The sequence below is a fragment of the Octopus bimaculoides genome, chromosome 3 (genome assembly GCF_046866305.1).
Source record: "Octopus bimaculoides isolate indiv1 chromosome 3, ASM4686630v1, whole genome shotgun sequence".
Lineage (NCBI taxonomy): Eukaryota > Metazoa > Mollusca > Cephalopoda > Octopoda > Octopodidae > Octopus > Octopus bimaculoides.
In genome coordinates, this window is record NC_142930.1 from 122,798,184 (window position 1) to 122,820,433 (window position 22,250).

General features: G+C 35.9%; 1 protein-coding gene and 1 long non-coding RNA gene across 2 annotated transcripts in view; one reads left to right on the top strand and one right to left on the bottom strand.

Annotated features, from left to right (window-relative positions):
• The window catches only part of LOC149136673 (uncharacterized), a 367,529-nt gene that overhangs the window by 133,386 nt on the left and 211,893 nt on the right, over positions 1–22,250 (top strand). The gene's annotated exons all lie outside the window — the stretch shown is intronic.
• Positions 1–22,250, bottom strand: part of LOC106872297 (uncharacterized) — a 149,339-nt gene that overhangs the window by 40,952 nt on the left and 86,137 nt on the right. The window contains exons 48-60 of the mRNA XM_089348316.1: positions 21,007–21,117; positions 19,465–19,575; positions 18,210–18,320; positions 16,005–16,115; positions 14,442–14,552; positions 12,545–12,655; positions 11,097–11,207; positions 9,133–9,243; positions 8,132–8,242; positions 6,041–6,151; positions 4,496–4,606; positions 3,602–3,712; positions 2,352–2,462 (exon numbers count right to left, since the gene is read on the bottom strand). Of these exons, the coding sequence (XP_089204442.1) occupies positions 2,352–2,462; positions 3,602–3,712; positions 4,496–4,606; positions 6,041–6,151; positions 8,132–8,242; positions 9,133–9,243; positions 11,097–11,207; positions 12,545–12,655; positions 14,442–14,552; positions 16,005–16,115; positions 18,210–18,320; positions 19,465–19,575; positions 21,007–21,117 (1,443 nt within the window). The remainder of the gene's footprint in view (positions 1–2,351; positions 2,463–3,601; positions 3,713–4,495; positions 4,607–6,040; positions 6,152–8,131; positions 8,243–9,132; positions 9,244–11,096; positions 11,208–12,544; positions 12,656–14,441; positions 14,553–16,004; positions 16,116–18,209; positions 18,321–19,464; positions 19,576–21,006; positions 21,118–22,250) is intronic.

Genomic DNA, 22,250 nt, shown 5'->3' on the forward strand with positions numbered 1-22,250 from the left:
TCTGTGTCAAGTTGCCATCAACTCCTGTTAACGAATTTTCGTGAAACTTTGCAAACATGTTCACGTAACATCCAGTTTGTTACTAGGCTCATTGAATTTTAATAAAAATTTTTAATTGGATGGTTAGCGCCCCTAGACGGCTTCACATATATAATTAATATAGTTTCCTTTAAGAGCCAAGGGAAATAACCCATTTATTTTCCTAGCCAAGGGAAATAACCCATTCACTTTCCTTTAATCACCCTAAACCAAGGACGGGTAACTTTTCGTCAACTGGGGGCCGCATCGTACCATTTCCAAGAGGGAGAGGGCCGCATGATAAAACACATGTGCATGAAATATTATTTGCCTACTTTACACTGAATTTTAAACAGTTCTGCTTAATTTCATTTGTCTTAGTATAAAATGAATTACCTAAAAACTCGACGAGGGCTGCAGGTTGCCCATGCATGCTCTAAACACTACCAAGCTCAAGGTTAATGATCAAGGGATGGAAATTGACAACAGATGGATCGTGCCCTACAAGCCATTGCTGTCTAAAATATTGCAAGCCCCTATTAATGTTGAGTCATGCAACTCTATAAAAAGTAGTAAATATGTATGTAAATACATCAATAAGGGCTCAGATATGGCGGTTTTGAGACTTGAACTGGAGGGTTTGTAGGCAGATGATATTCAGTAATATAAGTTGGGTATTTCCTCGGATATGCCTTTCCAGTACAAGCGCCTGCAATTCCCGTCGAAACTGAGCTTTGCAATGGGCATTACCAAAGCCCAGGGGCAGTCCTTGGACGTGGTAGGTTTGAACCTAGCGGAACCAATTTTCTGTCATGGCCAACTTTATGTGGGATACTCAAGAATCGGCAATCCTAATCATTTGTTAATTTATGCTCAACAAGGAAAGACCAAAAATGCTGTTTATCAAGAAGCTCTGCAAACTCAATAGATTTCACCGAATAATCAGGTATTTATCATTTAACTGTTATATTTGTAAGTGTTGTAAATGTATTGATAATCCACATGTTATTTTATTTTCAAATCTATATTGTGAATTTATTTATATATCTACTGTAAAACTACGTATTTTCTTTCAATATATTTTAATTAATGTGTTATATAGTGCAGTACTGTACTCTATTTATATCTATTAATTCATTAATTTTTAGGCGTGAAAATATTTATTTTACCACAGAGATAATTAAAATCTAAAAAAAGAAAGCATAAATATCTATCGGCCGCAGAAACACGCGATGTAGTGAGGAGTCCACGATATACATTTAAATATATTAACCAAAAAAATCCGCGATGTACTGAGAGCGCGATCGGTGAACCGCGATATGATGAGTGATTACTGTACTGTCTCAGCCAACCATGAAAGTTATGCAAACTCGAAAATACCTATATACTTCCAGACATACATGCACAAAATACATGCGTGCGTATGTATGTATGTATGTATGTATGTATGTATGTATGTATGTATGCATGGATGTATGTATGCATGAATGTATGTAGGTGTGAAAGAGCGTGGTTATGGAATTTGGTCATAAGGTAGTGAGTTCGATTTCCTGCAATGCGTTGTAGTCTTGAGCAAGACATTTAATTTCATGGTGCTCCAGTCCACTCAGCTGAGAAAAGTGAGTGGTACCCATATTTCAAAGGGCCAATTTTGTCACATTCTGTATCATGCTGAATCTTCTTGAGAATCTACGGTAAGGTTACACGTGTTTGTGACGTACTCAGCCACTTGCACGTTAATTTGTCGATCAGGCTGTTCAGTTGATCGAATCAACTGCAATACCCGTCGTCGTGACCGACGAAGAGCCACCTGTATATGTATGTATGTATATATGTCATTATTTAGTTTTATTTCCAGATTTCTTGCCAATAGAGAAAGTTCCGGTTCTTAACCTAGATCTAAGGATCCTTCATTGGAATTTCAACATCAACAACCAGGTATTTTTTGCATGTATGTATGTATGTATGTATGTATGTGTGTGTGTATGTATGCATGTATGTATGCATGTATGTATGAATGTATGTATGTATGTATGTAGGTTTGTATATGTGCAGATTTGTAATTTATGTTTTGTTTTATATATGTATTCTCATGCATATAGTTGCATATCTAGCCATGCTTATATATATTTAAATGATAAACTTCTGGAAAGCTTTACAGATTTTTACAGTTCCAGTGATGGATTGAATCTGTAATCTTTGAATTAACTTTCTCCTTTCTGTTTTGAGAAGCCTAATTTCTCAAGATAGGTATCTAGGCAATGTGTTACATATTCTATGTATGTATGTATGTATGTATGTATGTATGTATAAGCAATCGAGCGTTAACAAACCTTTGGAACAATCTTTTCCTGTAAATCCTGCCATGCATTGACAAGTGAATTCCGATCCTTCCTCGACGCATATTCCGTTATTTAGGCAAGGATTGGAACTGCATGGAGCAACTGGAAATAAAATACACACTTATAGATAACGCCGTAAATAAAATAAATATCAATAACTATCACCTGTTGTTATTTCACTCATATGTTTAGATATATTTCACATGATCGTTGAACCTATCTATCTATCTATCTATCTATCTATCTATCTATCTATCTATCTATCTATCTATCTATCTATCTATCTATCTGTCTATCTATCTATCTGTCTGTCTGTCTGTCTATCTGTCTGTCTGTCTATCTGTCTGTCTGTCTATCTGTCTGTCTGTCTATCTGTCTGTCTGTCTATCTGTCTGTCTGTCTGTCTGTCTGTCTGTCTGTCTGTCTGTCTGTCTGTCTGTCTGTCTGTCTGTCTATCTATCTATCTATCTATCTATCTATCTATCTATCTATCTATAAATGCACAACACACGCTTACTCCAAAAATATTCATTACATATGCACAGATGTGCAATTACATATACATGTGCGTGTTTGTGCATATGAGCTTATTTATATGATTATATCAAATACAATGGACAGTCCGTTCTAGGATTCCTTACAGTATCCCACTTCAAGAGAGTATTGAAATTTTAAATATCTCGTTATTTAGCAGGTGGTCAGTTACAAAATTGCTGAAGGAAAAGTAGAAAAATTGTTAACAAGGTCGGAAAATAGGGTATGTAATTGTCAGCAGGCAGCTTTGTTCAACGTGCATTGTAAATATTGATTTGAAATTTAGGCACAACGCCAGCAATTTCGGGGAGGGGCTAGGTCGATTACATCAGCCTCAATGTTCAACTGGTACTTATAAAATAACACATATAAAATCAGTTAGGAATAGTTACAGTGTGTTTATCCTTTTAAATAGAGTAGAATAAGAATAAGAACAAGCACGAGAATGCAAGTGAAGTACATCATACTACAATAATTTGGGCATAGGAAGGGGAAATAAGTTACAGACTTCCCGTAATATATTATAAGATCTATATTATTTCAGCCGACCAGGTCTTTCGCGACACCCTTAAAGCCAGGAACTTTCAGGTATCCCATCGTGTACATGTATACATGTATCTACGTACACCGAAGGATTATGATAATGGCAACTGCTTTCACAGTCCTTTGTGTGGTATAAAACGGGATTCATTAAATCAAATAATTACCTATTGAACAGTCATTTTCTTTAAATCCTGGTGGACATAGACATCTATAACTAGATTCTTCTTCTTGGCATGTCCCTCCATTTTTGCATGGATCACTGTGGCAAGGATCAACTAAGAAAAAGCAAGTTGGAGCATGACATACGCATTGAGGTATTACTCAACAAAAAACAAATCCCAAAACTTCTCCAATAAAATGGCCATTGTTACTTTAAACGTAAAAAATTTCCTCTAGACAGAGCAATGTTATCAGCTTTACTGAACGAAGTTTACCGGCTGCAACATCATAATTCCATACAAAAGAATCTCAGTTCCATTTATCTACTAAACATATATCTGTACAGATTTCAACGTGATTGTCTGCCTAGCGCTTTTTATATGCATACATGTAAATGTATGCAAGCACGTGTCTGTCCGTTAGTCTCATGTATATATATATATATATATATATATATATATATATATATATATATATATATATATATATATATATATATATATAAAACATCTATGTACGCACATTAAAGGCTGTTGGCTTCTGGAACCTATAAGATGTCGGAGACAAGATTTTACTTCAAGTAGATCTCATTTTTTTAGAGAAAGAAATCGGGGCAAGTGTCTTGGACAAGTGCAGACTATACACCCAGTCCATAAATCTAGACTGAGATTCACGAGGCCATACAGCTTCATTATATACATTGGATACACAATATATATATATATATATATATATATATATATATATAGCATGATTTACTGATAAATTTACAATACATACAAGTATTTAGCTTATATGCAATCATTAGTAACACTAAGAGCATAACGCACATAATGATATGACAAATAATATTAAGAAACATTGAGATATTAAATGTAACATATTATAACTTTACATACCTATCGTACAGAGAAGACCCTTGAATCCAAGTTGACATTGACAAATAAAGGCTGAACCGTTGTTGATACACGAGGCTCCATTTAGACATGGTTGGCTGCTACATGGATCCACTGACAAAGAAAGAAATACGTTATATGTACAATAATATGGATGCATCTCTTCTCACACTCGAAATAACTTTTGATTACTTATGCAAAGGACATAGTGCTTTATTCTATCCTGACTATTTCCAACCAAGAATTATCTATTGAAAACTTGCGCACTATACAGCAAACAGACACTTATTCCATGGCCAGAAACCTCAAAAGCATACAGCAAGGGAAATATGCAAATCCAGTCTATTTCAACAACGACGAAACGTTATTCATCTCAAGAAGACTTTTGCTACATCCACTTAAGCATGTGCAGCACTCAGCTAGTTCTTTCAGAATCGTTTCTGTTGTTGAGCTACGCCTTCAGAGATGATCTATCCTGTCGAGATCGTATTCTAAACATTGTTAGGATTGAGTCCCAATGATTGGCTCTTCTCATCGTGATCAGAACTTAATCTAGTACCAGTAATTAGTAACACTTTACAATGTTCAGATATCCTAGATTACATCTAGAAAAAAAGCTACCCGAGTGATTGAGATGAGGTCATACAAATATATGTCTCAGCTTCCGTCCCATAGATGTAATCTCTCCTCTCTCTGCTTTTTTTTCCACCACTATAATGGATTTTTCTTTGGAGCTGCAAGGCTCATTCAACTCTTATTCTCTCCCACCTCATTTCTTTCTCCTTCTTCGTCCCTTATCCTTATTGTGCAAGCTCCCTTCCCACCAGACCCCGCACTAATCATTACGCCTTGTCCTTCCTTTCTAGAACGTCCCCACTCGAGACTCCATACTAATGTTTATTTTTTTGTTTTTACCGCAGGTGTTTAATTCGAAACGTTGACGAGCAGAATAAATAGCATCAACCACAACCTCAAAAGAATACAGCAAGGAAAATATGCAAATACTGTCTCTTTCGACAACAAGAATACATAAACGTTACTCCTCTCAAGAACATCTCGTGGTACACCCACTTAAGCCATGAGCAGCACTCAACTATCTCCTTCACAATCGTTTCTGTTGTTGATCCACGCCGTCAAAGATGATCTCTCCTCATCTTCTCAGATTCTAAACAGTTTTTGATTACTTATGCAGTGAATATAGTGCTTTATTCCATCGTAATTCTTTCCAGTCATGAATTACCTATTCACAAGCCGCTCAGAAAGCAATATAATGATAACATTAACAAAAGTGTTTTCAGGAAATTTTTGAATCTGCACGCAGAGAAAACTGATTCCTAACATAGTTTTCGTGATAAACTAATATTTGGGACTAGACTTTACATTGTGTCACTCCTTTTTTTTATTTGTGAAGCATTTAGCTGCTAATACTATGTGGTCAAGTGACAAATTAAGACTTCTTCAAGCGCCTCATATGTGGATTTGCATGTCATAGCGATGTCATAGATTTCTGTATAATATAAAGAGGAATTCTTGAGACAAAATAAATACCTATTGAACAGTCATCTCCTCCAAACCCTGATGGACATAGACATCTGTAACTTGACTCTTCATTTTGGCATGTGCCTCCATTCTTGCATGGATCACTGTGGCAAGGATCAACTAAGAAAAAGAAAGTTGGAGCATAAAATACGCATTGAGGTATTACTCAATGGCAAGGATGAACTAAGAATAAGAAAGTTTGAACATGAACTACAGATTATGAGGTAACTCAACAAATGACAAATCCGAAAAACGTCTCCAAAAAAATGACCATTGTTGATTTAGCTAATAATGAAAATACTGCGTTGAAAATACTGGTTAAGAATTTATTCATGGAGTGATGTGAAACATGAGTCGCACGACAAACCCTCAGTTATACGTATATGAAACATTTACAAGAAGAGGAATGACAGTGGCATTAAATTTCAGCCTTGAAGCCAAGCAGCCGAAACTTCGAAGTCACTATCACCGCTCTTCTTTTGAAAGTTTAACAAATATGTGCACTGCTAAAATGTATTGAGCCATTCTTTATTTCATTACATATATCATGTCTTTTATAAAGCTTCCTTGTTGATCCGAAGTTTGTGAGCAAACTTGTTCGGGCAGAAATTGTGTAGAAGCTTGTCGTATAGGTTATATTAATTCTTGGCTGGTATATTTTACATATTGGGCTGTTCGATAATGTTATTTGAATTTAGGCGAAAAATATTTTTGTCGTTGTGTTTTATGATTTATTGTAGCTCATTTCTTCCTTTACAGATTTTGTTTATCATTTTTGAAATTTGAATAATTTTTATTCCATTTCAGACATATGACATTGAGGTTTCAAGAAGAAAAATAGTATTTTCCACACTTGCTCCCGTTCGTTCTCAGTTAAATTTCCAAAGCAACCAAAGCCGCTGAAGACATTTGTAATGTTTACGGAGAAGACTCATATATTTTTCACACTCCAAGGATGGGAAACTTGACCTTAAAGACACTTCGCATCCGGCCTGTTTAGTTCAAAGAGGATCGGTTGAACGTGCTCAACTACGAGGATCCACGCCAATCTATAAGGGAAATAGCTCAGCAAATAGGATGTTCTCATGATACGATTGCTTGTAACCATCACTCGATGGGTAAGGTCCAAAGGGTCAGTGCATGGGCGCCACATACATTGAACGAATGAGACAAACTCCAGGGCTCTTTTATTGTCACCAGCTTGCCCGCTTGACACTAGGCTACTCGTGGACACAAACGAGAGTTCCCTACCGTATTATCCCCGTTGATAAAATACGGTGTCTTTGTGTCAATATGACGCAGAAAGAATGTCCGAATTCCGACAAGCAGCACTTCAAGTCAAGCCAGAACTTCATACATGCGTTTGGTGGGATTGCTTGGAAACAAAAACACGGCCAATGAGGAACTTTGCGTTTAGAAAATGCACCGGCTTAACGAGGCAATCAGGCTGAAAAGACCCGAGCGGTGACACGGTGTGCTCCTTTAATAGGATAACGCTCGCTCTAAAGTTGCTAATTTGACCAAAAATGCTATTCAAGTTCTCGGTTGGGAAGTTCTGCCAGACCCACCGTATTCTTATATAGAAACTTCAGATTATCACCTTATTCGTCGCTCTACAACTACGTGGGACTGAAAACGTAGCTAAATAAATTCTTTGAATCAAGACCCGGTCATTTTTATTGTCAAGGCATTGAGAAGCTACAGGAATTTTGATAAGAGGTCATGAATAATGAAAGAGAATATATCATAGACTGATTTGTTAAAGTCGCTTACGAAAAATAACGAAGAAAATAAATAGGGAGAAAAGCCAAACGATTTTATCTAATAAGCCAATATATAGCAAAGGATGTGTTTATATACGTATTTCTATGCATGTATTAATATATATTTTCAAAAAACTTGTTCGAGTATTAAGTAGAAAATATCTCTTACGTTATCATATTGGATAATTCATGTCTTTATTGTGTTACTTTCTTATTTATTAATAGTCTGTTTATATTTATGTTTAAATTTTTGAGTCGACTTAATTGTTATAATTATATTTTCGGTGAGATTATTTACCAATATTTATTGGCATTCTGAGTAACTTAATTTACCAACCTACTGAGCACCGAGGACCATTGAATCCGGGAGGACATTGACAGCTAAAATTCGATCCGTTGTTCAAACATGTTGCCCCATTATTACATGGTTGACTAAGGCAAGGGTCACCTGAAGAAAAAAAAAAGAAATAGTTAAAAATAAACAATGCCATATAATACAGTAACAGCTATATATATATATATATATATATATATATATATATATATATATATATATATATATATGTATGTGTGTGTGTGTGTGTGTGTGTGTGTGTGTGTGTGTGTGTGTGTGTGTGTGTGTCATTTAGTTATTTATTTGTTTCAGTCATTTGACTGCGGCCATGCTGGAGGACCGCCTTTAGTCGAGCAAATCGACCTCAGAACTTATTCTTTGTAAGCCTAGTACTTATTTTATCGGTCTCTTTTGCCGAACTGGTAAGTTACGGGGACGTAAACAGACCAACATCAATTGTCAAGCGATGGTGGGGGGGGACAAGCACAGACACACACACACGAATATATATATATATATACGACAGGCTTCTTTCAATTTCCGTCAACCAAATCCACTCACAAGGCTTTGGTCGACCCAAGGCTGTAGTAGAAGACAATTTCCCAAGGTGCCACACAGCCACGCTGCGCCTATGTATATATATATATATATGTGTGTGTGTGTGTGTGTGTGTGTGTGTGTGTGTGTGTGTGTGTGTGTGTCTGTTTGTCTGTCTGTCTGTCTGTGTGTGTGTAGCGATGGAAGCAGTATTAATACCTGAAGGTAATGTTTACCTTCAATTTAACTTGGATGAGTTGTTAGAACACGGAATATAACATTAATACCCTTGAGAAATTCTCTTCTACACGCACTTGGTGCATAAAAGCACATACGTGAATCTTCTGTCAAGGGCGCTGGATCTCCATCGCGTGACTTTAGTCTACTGAATATCATGATGAATAATATTATGTTCGTGTATACAATAAACTCAGAATTTTGTGAAGAAGAAATGTAGAGACACTAACCTACTGAACAATCATTTCCACGATAACCCGGTTTGCAATCACATCTAAAGCCTGTATTGAGGGCTATGCAGGTACCATTGTTTTGGCAGGGACGGATGCGGCATGGATCAGCTAAGGATTTAAAGAAATTCCATTTTAAGATTTGTACATTGTCTTTTGTTATTGGGATTTGAAGCGTGTATATTGCAGTTGTTTACATAAAAAAAACACTTGCATAAAAAAACACGTATGTACACACATATATCCATATAAACGTATATATACATATATACACATACAAACATATAAACATGTACATATATAACATTTATATACACACACGTATATATGCATACACGCACACACACGTGCAAACACACGCACACAAAGGATTTTGTTTATCAGTATATTTTTCTACTCTAGGCACAAGGCCCGAAAGTTTTGGTGACGGAGCCAGTTGACTAGATCGACCCCCAGTACGCAACTGGTACTTAATTTACCGACCTCGAAAGGAAGAAAGGCAAAGTTGACTTTGGCGGAATTTGAACTCAGAACGTAAAGACAGACGAAATACCGATTTCTTTATTACCCATAAAGGGCTATACAAAGAATGTTTAAGACATCACAAAACATAAAGGCAGTACAAAACGCAAACATAAAATCGGGGTAATTAAAATAAAATGATAATATGCAAGAATGAAAAAAATGAGGCGCAATGTCCACTCGATCCCCAAAGTCCGGTGGTTACATTTATCCAGTTTTTCACTTTTACGTTCAACGTCATGTAAACATTTTAACGGTTTTGTAACTCAAAAAATTCAAACACTCGCGTTTCCTTTCTCCCATTAACCATTGTTACTTCCGTCCTTATCAACTGCAAATAATCAGTTGTAGGGGGTGGTGTCTCCACCAACCATACCCGTTTCGTTATTATATTTTCACCAGGTTCTTTTATGCACTCCCAGCAGCTTTCCTCACATATCAAAATGCATTTCTCAGCACATTTCTCTGGCATTTTCACTCTTATTATTTCCTCCAACCTCTCGACTTTTCTCTCCACCTGCTCGCAATTCTCGTAATTTATCAAAACCCCCTTGTATTTCACATCCGTTCTCTCCTCCTCTTCTTGCACATTATTAGTTTCTGGCTTTTTTTTTATCTCTGTTTTGTTTTCTGTTAACCATTCCTTTTTCTGGTGTAACTCTGGGAATTCGTATTTTCACACTTCTTCTTCCTCTATAGCTTGGTAGCAATGCTATTTTCTCACTTCTTAATATATTGGTTGCATGCTTGGTTGCCTCTTCTACAGTGGCAAACCTCACCTCTACCGTACCGAACTTTCTTCCTCTGTTGATGTACATGGCTTCATTCACAATTTCACCCAGGCACTCCTCGATTTCCTCTTCCGTCACCATTTCAATTTTACAGGTTTCAACAGCCTGTGTACGATACACTACTATCCTCAGCATTTTGTTTTCTTTAGTCTCTTTTGGGGGACACAATTTGTATGAGTCTCCCTCAACTTCTATCAAATTCCTGCTTCTGGTCACCTCCTCCATATCCCACTTGATTAACTTGGTTTCTAGCGGCATTGGCTTCCTCACCGCAGTGGCCTTGGCGTAGCTCTCCATACTGCAGACACTACCACTTGCCATAGCTGGGAAAAATTGTAGCAGCACGCGTGAAACGTAACCGTAATAATTCCACAAAAGTCACGATTATTTACCGAGACAGTTTTCACAAAGTAACACAACAATATTCACAATAATTCACAATAATTCACGGAGCCGTTATACCGCGAAGCAGTTCGACCGGCGTGCTAACGTTTCTGCCAGCTCACCGCCTTATTTACATACCACTACTAAGCACACCGATATTTTAACACACAAATATTTTGTTGTGCAAAGACGGATAATAATAGATTTAGAAATTCATAAAGCATTAAATAAATAAAAGCAATTAGAAAAATTAGTAGTGACATTTACCTATTGAGCAATTCTTTCCGTAATATCCACTTCTACAATAACATGCAAAGTCTGTACCAATGAGCTTACAGATTCCGCCATTTTCGCAGGGTTGGCTGTGACATGGATCAACTAAATATTTAAAAAGAGAATTTATTGTAAAGTATATATATATATATATATATATATATATATATAGATAGATAGATAGATAATGTACTGATCCGTGTTAGAAAATTCAACAAAAAGGGTACTCCATCTGGTGAGAGATAAATATTATTTATTTAAAGGTCACAATAAATGTTTTAAAGCGCTGTTGATAGTTTCATATGTTGAGAAAACTCAATCATATTCTTCAAACGCAAACCACATATCATAACGAACTAAAGAAATTGAATAATAGAAGAAACGCGAAAAAAACTGAGAAGGTAGCATATAAAAAACGCAGACAGTAAACAACGGAAAACGGAAAACGAAAAGTAGAAAATAAAATGTAAAAACTAAAATATAAAAAGGTAAAAGAGCTATCCTCCTTCGACCTTAAATGATAAAGCTGGAAAGATATCAAGCCAGTCAGGCATAGGGGAAATTTTCTAGTTCTTCAGAAGCCACTGAAAACTTATGACATGGAGTTCAATAGAGAGTTTGGGATCTGAGATCTGAACAGGATCTGCGCAAGTCTACATTTATTCTATCCATTCACATAAGGTATGGATTTCTCAATTACTTCCCATTTAATCAGATGTGGTGTTTCGTTATCTTTCAAAGTCCACATGTAGCTAGCCAACTTAGTAGCTTTACTTTTGTCCCTATGTCGGAAGGAAGCTATGTGATTGGCATAGCGATTTTTAAATTCACCTCCATATAATCCAATACAAGTCTTCTTATCAGTTGTATTATTATTTAGGGTTGCAGTAACTTCTGCCTCATATGTGATTGATTTAGTCATACATCGTTGGTCAAGTGGCCAGGATCTTGGGTCGCAACAGTTGCAACTGGATTCAGGCTCTCAGTATTGACCACGTGTAATGATACTCTTCATATTGGGACAGCAGCTATTTGATAATTTCACAGAACGCCTATTAAAATTTTCTTGTATCTGTGAGTTGCTGGAAAGTGTTTGTCTAGGAGAGACAAGAATCTTTTACCAATGTTAGTTTTCATATTAAGGCAATTGGAGGGGCGAACCGAATAATTTTCCTTGGCCTATTTTTAGGTTTCTTATTCTCATCAATGCTAGAGTGGTTATGTACCACGTTATCTTTGATGCAACTAGATCTATTATTAATATTTTGATTATTATTTGAGGGATGATATTAATTTATCTTTGAAGCTACTATTGATTAGGGCCTCTTTTGCCGAAACATTAGTTTACGGGGACGTAAACACACCAGCATCGGCTGACAATCAGTGGTGGAGAATAAACATTGATGACACACAATGAATATTGAGTAAAACTATTTACTTACCTGTTGAGCAGACTTCGTCTCTGAATCCAGGTAAACATTCGCACGTAAAATTTGAACCGACATTGGTACATTTTCCGCCATTTTGACACGGATGACTACTACAGGGATCGACTAAAGGAGAAAGTATTTAATGAGATGTACCGTATGTGGTTAATAAAAGAAAATAGTTTTTGACATTAGGCGGATAAATGTTCGCACGATAATTCATTACATAGAGCAGGGTTTCTCACCCATGATGGAGCCTTGTATCTTTGTTGGAAACTGGCTCCCTCCTTAATGAAAGATTGATAACAATAAAAAAAAAAAAATAGAAGAGACATACATACATTCATACATAACTGGGCTTCGTATATTTTACCCCAGTGTCACTTTGATGGTATGCACTGCTCTCTCATACATACAAACATATATACATGATATTAACATAAAGCTAAAGATCGGTGAAAAAAAAACCTACGCTGAACTCTTAAGAAATTCACAGTTTCTCTATCTAAATTACTAATTCAGGTTTATACCTGTAATTATTGGGGTTCTGGGATATGTAACACAATGCCTAAGTACCAAACGTGAGAAATTAGGCTTCTCAAAACCAGAAACGAGGAAGCTGATTCGAAGACTACAGATCAACCTTCACTCAAACCGTAAAAATCTGTAAAACTTTCCAGAAGTTAATCATTTATGTATATATACGAGCATTTCTAGACATGCAACTATATGCATGTGAATACAAAACATACCATACAAATCTGCACATGCAGCGACCCCAAAAACTGCACATATACTCAAATTAATACAAAAATACACTATTGATGTTGCAATTCCAAAGAAGAGCCTTGGATTTAAGTTAGAAACCTGCTCTTTCTGTTTTGGAAAGAAACCTTGAAATAAAACTGAATAATGGCATACATTCATATATGTGTGCGTGTGTATGTATATATGTATCTATATATACGCGTATACGAATATATATATATATATATATATATATATATATATATATATATATATATTAGTTTATGTATATATTAATATTATCTCAGTTTAAAAAAAACTTTGACAATGTAAATATGTTAATAGTTACCATGGGTAGCAAAAATTACACAAAAAACTAGGATATCACACCCGTTTTGTAGGTAGAGATATCAAGTTGAAGTGATGCATTTTGAGTAGATATATATATATATACATATATATGCATATATGCATGCATATATAATATGTAAGTGCGTATATATGTATATGTATGAACTTATATGTATGTATATATATATATATATATATATGTGTGTGTGTGTGTGTGCGTGTGTGTGTGTTTCTGTGTGTGTTCGTGCGTGCGTTTAAGTAGGGAAAATAGCTTTGCTTAAAACTCAGAGGAATATTGATATTAAATTCTGGAAACTTACGTGAATTCTATATAAGTTAATATAGCAATTTTAATTCAATCTTTATACGTCAATAACTTGTAACTGGATCAGGCCAACATTATGCATGAGGATTAGGGTTAATAAACGCTTGCATTCCGTAGTGGAAAATTAGCCAGGCGATTCATGGGTTCGTGTGACTTTCAAGGACACTAGTCTATAAATGGATGGGCACCCAATGAATTAGAATAAGTAGTGTTGTGTTGAAAAGAAACCGACCGTTAAGTGGTTAGAGAAAGCTTATCAAATACTTGCCATTTCGATAATGTTACAGGTTCGAATAATTGCGTGATTAACCTACCTATTGTATCTATCGATATTTAGGTGGATTTAGAAGTTCGAAGCTTTGGATACTGTTCTGCAGTACCGAAGATATGATACCAGTCACGATTTTAAAAACTACATGAATAAATAGATAATCACGAATCAGTATTTGATTCGCATACAACACACAAAAGAAGTGGAGATTAACGTACAAATTGTGCAGGTATTTCCTCTATATCCTGATGTACAGTGACATGTGAATGATGTTCTATTATTTATGCAACTTCCGCCATTTTTGCAGGGATTACTGCTGCATGGATCAACTGAAATTTTAAAAAATATGATTTTCAAAATTTGATATAACTAGGAATAAACACGTATATTCGAGAGTAAATATATGGGTGAGAGTATCTCTAAAATAATCGTTATTTAGTTATGTGTTTAAAATCATCAGAAAGTTCTGCTTTCCTAATTTTGTTATGCTAAGCTTTTGCTTATATATATTTAGTATAGTGAACGTAATGTTAGGACTAGAATCCAAGAAAAGATAGGCCAATGAAGGATATTCTGAGTGGATGCTGGACGTGCTGATAACAGCAGCCAACCCCCCTTAAAATTACATTCTATGATTATAAAAGAAGCCTAAACAATATTTATGCATCTAAGGCGAGCGTGCTTAGCGGTATTTCGTCTGTCTTGATGATCTAAGTTCAAATTCCGGCGAGGTCGACTTTGCCTTTCATCCTTCCGAGGTCGATAAATTAAGTACCAGTTGGCCCCCTCTCCCAAAATGTCGGGCCTTGTGTCTAGAGTGGAAAAGAATATTTATGCATCTATCTATCTATCTATCTATCTATCTATCTATCTATCTATCTATCTATCTATCTATCTATCTACCCGTCTGTCTATCTGTGGGTAAATTACTTTAGGCTTGCCCTCTACTACCGCTTGACAACCAGTGTTGTTTCGTTTATATCCACGAAAGCACTTCATCAAAGGAGATCGACTGAATAAGTACCAGGCTTTAAAAAATGCGAGAGTCCATTTGTTCGACTGAACCCTTCAACACGGTGCCCCAGCATGGTCACAGTCCAATCACTGAAACAAGTGAACGATAAAAGATTTTATTCTTTGGAGCTTTTTATATATTTGTTGCAAATTTATCAACAGTCCACATTTGTAATACAGGTTATATTTCAGAATTTTCCTTTCGAGATTTACTATATATTTATATCATTGTATCTTGTTTGCGCTTGTACGGATATGGCCTCCGGTTCTCGCTAGATCATACTATCAGGGCCTTACTCTCGTTCGACGCAGGAGCTACGGGCTGGAAGAGGCCACGCTACAGGCCTCTCGACACGCCCCATGACAAACCCTGCCACGGGCTCCGCCTCACGCCCCGTATCAAATAGCTGGACGTCATTAAGGGAGAGATCTCGTGAGGCTCGGCGTCGCCTTGCACAATGCAGAGGAGCTAGCATGGGATTGTCAGCGATGGTGGTGGTGGGGGGGCACTGGTGGATCTGGTCGGTTCTATGCACGATGACACCTCTGGGACTCTTAACATAAGATGACACCCAGCCCCCATCAATCAAGAACTGAAAGAGAAGAGAGAAGAGATATACTATGTACCCGATACTGAAGTCAAAACTAAAGTCATGTGGTCAGACATTTACATAATTTAGTGGCATTTTCCTTATGATATGCATAGATTGGTACAACGGGTAGTAAAATTACAAATACCAAATTGTTAGGGTTAAGATATTACGTACCAATTTCACAATCTTCCCCTCCAAATCCAGGTAGACAACGACAAGTATAATTGAATCCATGATTCTCACATAATCCTCCGTTTTGACATGGATCGCTGCTACAAGGATCAACTGGAACAAAAAGAATAACTAAGTACCCGCGTTATTTCATAGGGTTATTTTATTACCTCTGGTCATTATAAAAGTCGTAAGACGCTTTTGTTTAAGCCAAGAAAATTCTTGAGATTTATGGACACTTGTATGTATGTATGTGTGCGTATGCATGTGTATATGTATGTGTTAATATTCGTTTTCATGTCGAATTATATCATAAACACAATTCAACGCAAACTGAAGTATTACTCAATATATTTCGTGGCCTATCATACTTCAATATAGTCTGACGAAAGGGTAGCAAGCCGAAACATCAAAGTCAATGTTTCTCTCCATATATATATATATATATATATATATATATATATATATATATATATATATATATATATATATATATATATATAATACTTTTACAATACTTATGATATAATACTCCGAAAAATGAAACCCTGAAAATGTTAAGCTTATGCCAATTTCTTGTGGAGTGTTTAGCATTTATTTCAGTTAAGTTCTACTGCCATTTGCTTTCTCTACCAATTCAATCAGTTTACGAAATGATGCGCATACCTTAACTATTTCTTCCGTTCCTATTTTACTGAATGCTCGCTTGATCGAAGACTTCAATGAAGACACACAGTTGTGAGAAGTTGCATTAGATAATGCTTCAACTACGACCCATAGCCAAAAATCACACAGATATAAACCTGGTGAGCTAGAGGGCCAGATATCTTCAGGGACAAACATGGGCAATTTCTTATTCAAAACTTCTTGTTTTGAAGAATGGGCGGGCGCCGAGTCCTGTACAAACATGACTCGATTTTCATCTTAATGGTTCCTAATCCAAGGCAACGAAACTTCTAAAATTTTGAGATACTCTGTTGTATTGATTTTAAGACTCTCTTCAATAACACGAGGAAGCATCAATTTCCCATCACTTGCAACAGCTTCTGGATTCTTGCTATGCATAGCTGAAGGAACTTGGGAAGGATCGTACGCTATCACTCGTGAGTTTAGACGGATTGCAAATTCGTCTACCATGACCTTCTTTTCATCCACGAAGATGCGGAGGTCTCAGACACGATGTTTCAGATGACTAAGAAGTTTGGGTTTCTTTCAGCTTAAATGGTTAGGATATTATGATGTCTCATCACGTACGATTTTGTATGGAAATCGTGTCTCTCAGCCCTAGAAGCGGCCATTTTACCGATTCCTCGATTTTCAGCCACCTTCGCCATCGATTTCGATGGGTTCGTCTCAATCGGTCTTTTAGGTGCTGCTATAAAGCGAAATGTGCATTTTCGGTCACTGCAAGAACTATAAGGCTTTCTCCGAACATCCTGACTTTTCTTCAAATTGACTACAACTCTAAAAACAGTAGAATTGGCATACTTTGTGTCTCTAACAATTTCCGCAGCACTTTGTCGGCGCGAATAATTCGGCAATTACACTTCTACGGTTTAATTCTTTAATTCATTATTAACATTCATAATTTGTTCAATCAGAAAGAGGAAAATTTTACAAGTGATTATATTCAAGTTGGTAATATTCAAAATTTAGACTCCAACAAAATCTATATAGTTAGAAATATACCGATTTGAAACTTGTCCCAATTTTGAATACATAAATGTGTGTGTATATATATATATATATATATTATTCAAAAGGATTACAAATCTGTTTTTTATGTTTTATTTATATTGTTATAAAATTAATGTGGGATATAGAATATGGAATATATAGTATATATAGTAAAATGAAATGAAGTATTGAATGTCTTATTGAATAAATGAAAAATTGAATATTAAATATCTAAGGACTAGTATGCTTTCCTGCTTTCTAGCAGTCTTCATGGTCCCGTGTGACAGAAGTGTTACACACACAAGTATGCAAGAAAGCTAGTTATCACTAAGTTATGTAGAGACAGTAAAGAAATAGGACATAGAGAAATAGAATGAAATAGAACAAAAGGAACGAAAAAGGAATTCGTAATGTGTTTTATAGTTTGAAGATACAAGCCACAAATTTCTAAACGTTAGGAATCAAGTTTCCTTAGTAATTTAATAATTCATTTGATATTACATAACTCAAAAAAGTTGTGTAGGCACAAACCTATTGAACAAGTCTTTCCTCGATATCCGGCTGGACAACGACATGTGAAATTCAATCCTTGGTTTATGCATTTTCCACCATTTTCACATGGATTGCTGCTACATGGTTCAGCTAAAAGGAATATATAAATTAACACAAATGAGTTATACATGTAATGAATTCTAACATTTATCTGGCACGTATATGAACACAAACATTCATTTTATTATTGTTGTATTTAGACCTGAAGATTAGCTATATTTTTGAATAGAATTGATTTTCGATCAATTTAATCGATTTGATTTTATTTTCTATTTCGAAATTTGGTTATGAAACACGTGTAGTCATTTTATAATTATTATTTTATGATTTTTACTTTGTACTTACTTACGTAGTTCTCAGGGATATTCAGATTGACATAGAATGTGATAAGGCTTCCCTTTCAAATACAGGTAAATTCATTTTTGCCAGCTGAATGGACTGGAGTAACGTGAAATATAGCGTCTTGCTCAAGGACACAACACGTCGCCGGGAATCGAATTCACGACCTTACGATCGTAAGCTGAATACCACAACCACTAAGTCACTTGCCTTCACAATTATGCGTATATATGATATATCAGCTCCTTCCCTCTCCCTCCCCTCCCTCTATCTCCCCTCCCCTCCCTCTATCTCCCCTCCCCTCCCTCTATCTCCCCTCCCCTCCCTCTATCTCCCCTCCCCTCCCTCTATCTCCCCTCCCCTCCCCTCCATATCTCCTCCCCCTCCATATCCCCTCCCTCTCAATATCCCCCCTCTCTCTCTATATATATATAAAACTTACTTGGAAAAGGATGCGTGGCGTTTGATCATATAATATATAAATAATATATAAATATATGTATATATCCATACATATATGTACATACCTCCATCTATATGTATACATACATGCATATATGGGTACAGGACATAAAAAGAAACGTTAGACACAATGAGAAACGAAAACATAAAAACGAAAACGAACATTTTTCGAACAACGAAAAAAGCAAACAAAAAACGAGACATGCAACATAAAGCGTATACCCCTTCGTCAGTTGTCTCTGTTTCAACTACTCCGCGTTTCGATATATATAATATATATATATATATATATATATATATATATATATATATATATATATATATATATATATATATATATATCATATACATGTTTTATCTTACTTACATGTTATAAAGTAAAAGAAAATTGATGTAGGATATTCTGGGTTGTGTATGCAAATAAATTACTTACCAATTTCACAATTTTTTCCTTTGAACCCAGTTGGACAATGGCAAGTGTAATTTAACATATTGGAAGTACATGTTGCATGGTTCAGACAAGGTGCACTTTTGCAGGGGTCAACTGAAATATATTAATGATCAGTATATTTTCTATTTATATATCAAGACATTTTATGAAGTAAGCACATGTATATGCACACACAGGTAAACATCACTTTTTTTCCTTTTACTGAGAATAGTCATATGACTCAGGCTTCGCTGTAGCACTGTTACTAGGTTATGATTCCAGTATCGACTAGACTGTCGGATGTTGTTATACACCGCTGGTTACATTGTTGTATAAGTGGTTCCACTCCCCTACCGAAGCGAATAGACCTGTGGTTATAAGTGACTGAGATCAGAGCATTACCCTTAAATCGGACACCAGTACATCAGTTATAGGGTTATTCGTTTACAGCTGAGTGAACTGAATCAACGTGAAAAAAAAGGAGGTGTTTTGCTCAAGAGCACAACGCACCACCCTGTCAGGGAATCGAAACCTCTATATTGCGATCGTAAATGCAACACTCTAACCATTAGACCGCACCTCCTCACAGGCTAAAATTACGAAAGTTGTTTCATCTTTCCAAGTATATCTAAATGGTGTTGCTTTAACATTTTTTCCGTTGTGTAAGAAGGAAAGCATTATTCATATTATTCTTACTGGCATGACTATAATGCTCAGATGTAGTTGCGTGGTTAGGAATCTAATTTTATATCCCCTGTCCCACTAAAATCTTGTGAATAGTATGGGGCACGGAGACTGAAAGAAACTCGTCTTATACTTACATACATTATATATATATATATATATATATATATATATATATATATATATATATATATATATATATATATATATATATATATATATATATTGATATTAGGGAATAAATTTGAGTTTGAAGTAAGTTACAATTTTATCAAGAGTCAGAATTATTGTATGCCAGTTAGATTAATTATGATTCCTACAATTAAAGGGGATATAACTGTCAACTTTCTTTCTTTTCTTTCTTTTCCTTTCCGTTTTTATCTACTCTTTGTCTTCACACTCCACTTTTCGCAGATGTCTGCTCGTTTTGCATCAACCTTCTCATTTCTCATATACCAGCATCCAAGTTTTCAAATAAAACTAACCATATACTTTGAGCCCGCGGATTACTTGGTGACACAAAGTACATTATATAAATCTGCCTGGCTCCAATGCCTGTATGGCAAGAAACTCTTAGTGACTTTGATAGATTTCGTCCAGTATAGGCCCAGGCCATGTCTAACTTCATAGCACCGCTCTTATTTTGAATACTATGTACGTTAAATGTTACACACACACACACACAAGCACATATACTTTAAGCCAGATATATATATTTTGCTACATTGAAATAATATTGCTTCCGTCGCTAATAGTGAGTATACTTATCGTTCCGTAAATTATTCATCCTTTGATTAAATTTAAAATCTTCTAATGACGAGAAAGTATGTAGTAAAAGACAACAAAAAACGGGGTACAAACCTTTAGAGCAATTCCTTCCGAAGTATCCGGTTAAGCAAATGCACATGTAAGTAGAACCCGTTTCGAAGCATGTTCCACTATTTACACACGGTGCCATACTGCATGGCTTAACTAAATTACAAAATAAGAAAATTCAAAATCAAATATTTTTTTGTAATAACACGCAGCACCATAGCCTTACGTCAATGATTCAATGCTTACGCTTTTTATGGGTCGCGTGTCAACCCCAAATATGATGGCGGTGTTAACTTGAGATCATGTTATTCAGAGGGGCAAAATTGATCAGAGGATATAACTGCTGTTATATTTATGACAATAAAATATTCTTGTTAAAATATCTACACACGGACTGACAGACAGACACACACATTCACACACACACACACACAAACACACAAACACACACACACACACACACACACACACACACACACACACACACACACACACACACACACTCACACACACACACACACGCAGATACGCAAACATGCACAGTTAGAAAGTGCTTCAAGCTTTTGTTCCCTATTTCTTTAAGAGAAATATAGTCGAAGCGTTGAGGCTGTCATAGAAAATATTTGCATCGAATATGTATTATCTCTAAAATTTTGTCTTAGCTACATGGTTATAGCTGCGACTGTTAGAAGATGAGCGCAGATATTCTCCAAATACTTAAATCGAGTGTTGAAAAACAACTGCGTAGGGTAGATGTTTGTGTCACACATCAACTGAATGAGACTAATCATGCGCAATGGATTTCCATGTGTAACATGCTGCAGAAATGTGAAGAAAACGATACTTTCTTGAAGAGAACGGCGTCAAGGAACGAAAATTGGATAGTCTATAAGAATGTAAAGCGCAAACGATTATAGCGAAGTGAGGCAAACTACCACAAAATCTGTTAAGCATGACTTCACCTGAGGAAAGTTATACTTTTAATTTGATGAGATTAGAAGAGCATTCTCTGTTCGAGCTTCTTCCCGCAGACAGGACCATCAATTCGGAAATGTGCCATGACCAGCTGGACAAATTTAACACAAGAAGCGTGCAGCACATGCTAATTCTAAGGGCACTGTCCTTCATCACTACAATGCAAAGCTGTACACTTATTTATATATATATATGCTGTACACACACACACACACACATATATATATATATATATATATATACATATGTGTGTGTGTGTGTGTGTGCAAGTGTGTGTGTGTGCAAGTGTGTGTGTGTGCAAGTGTGTGTGTGTG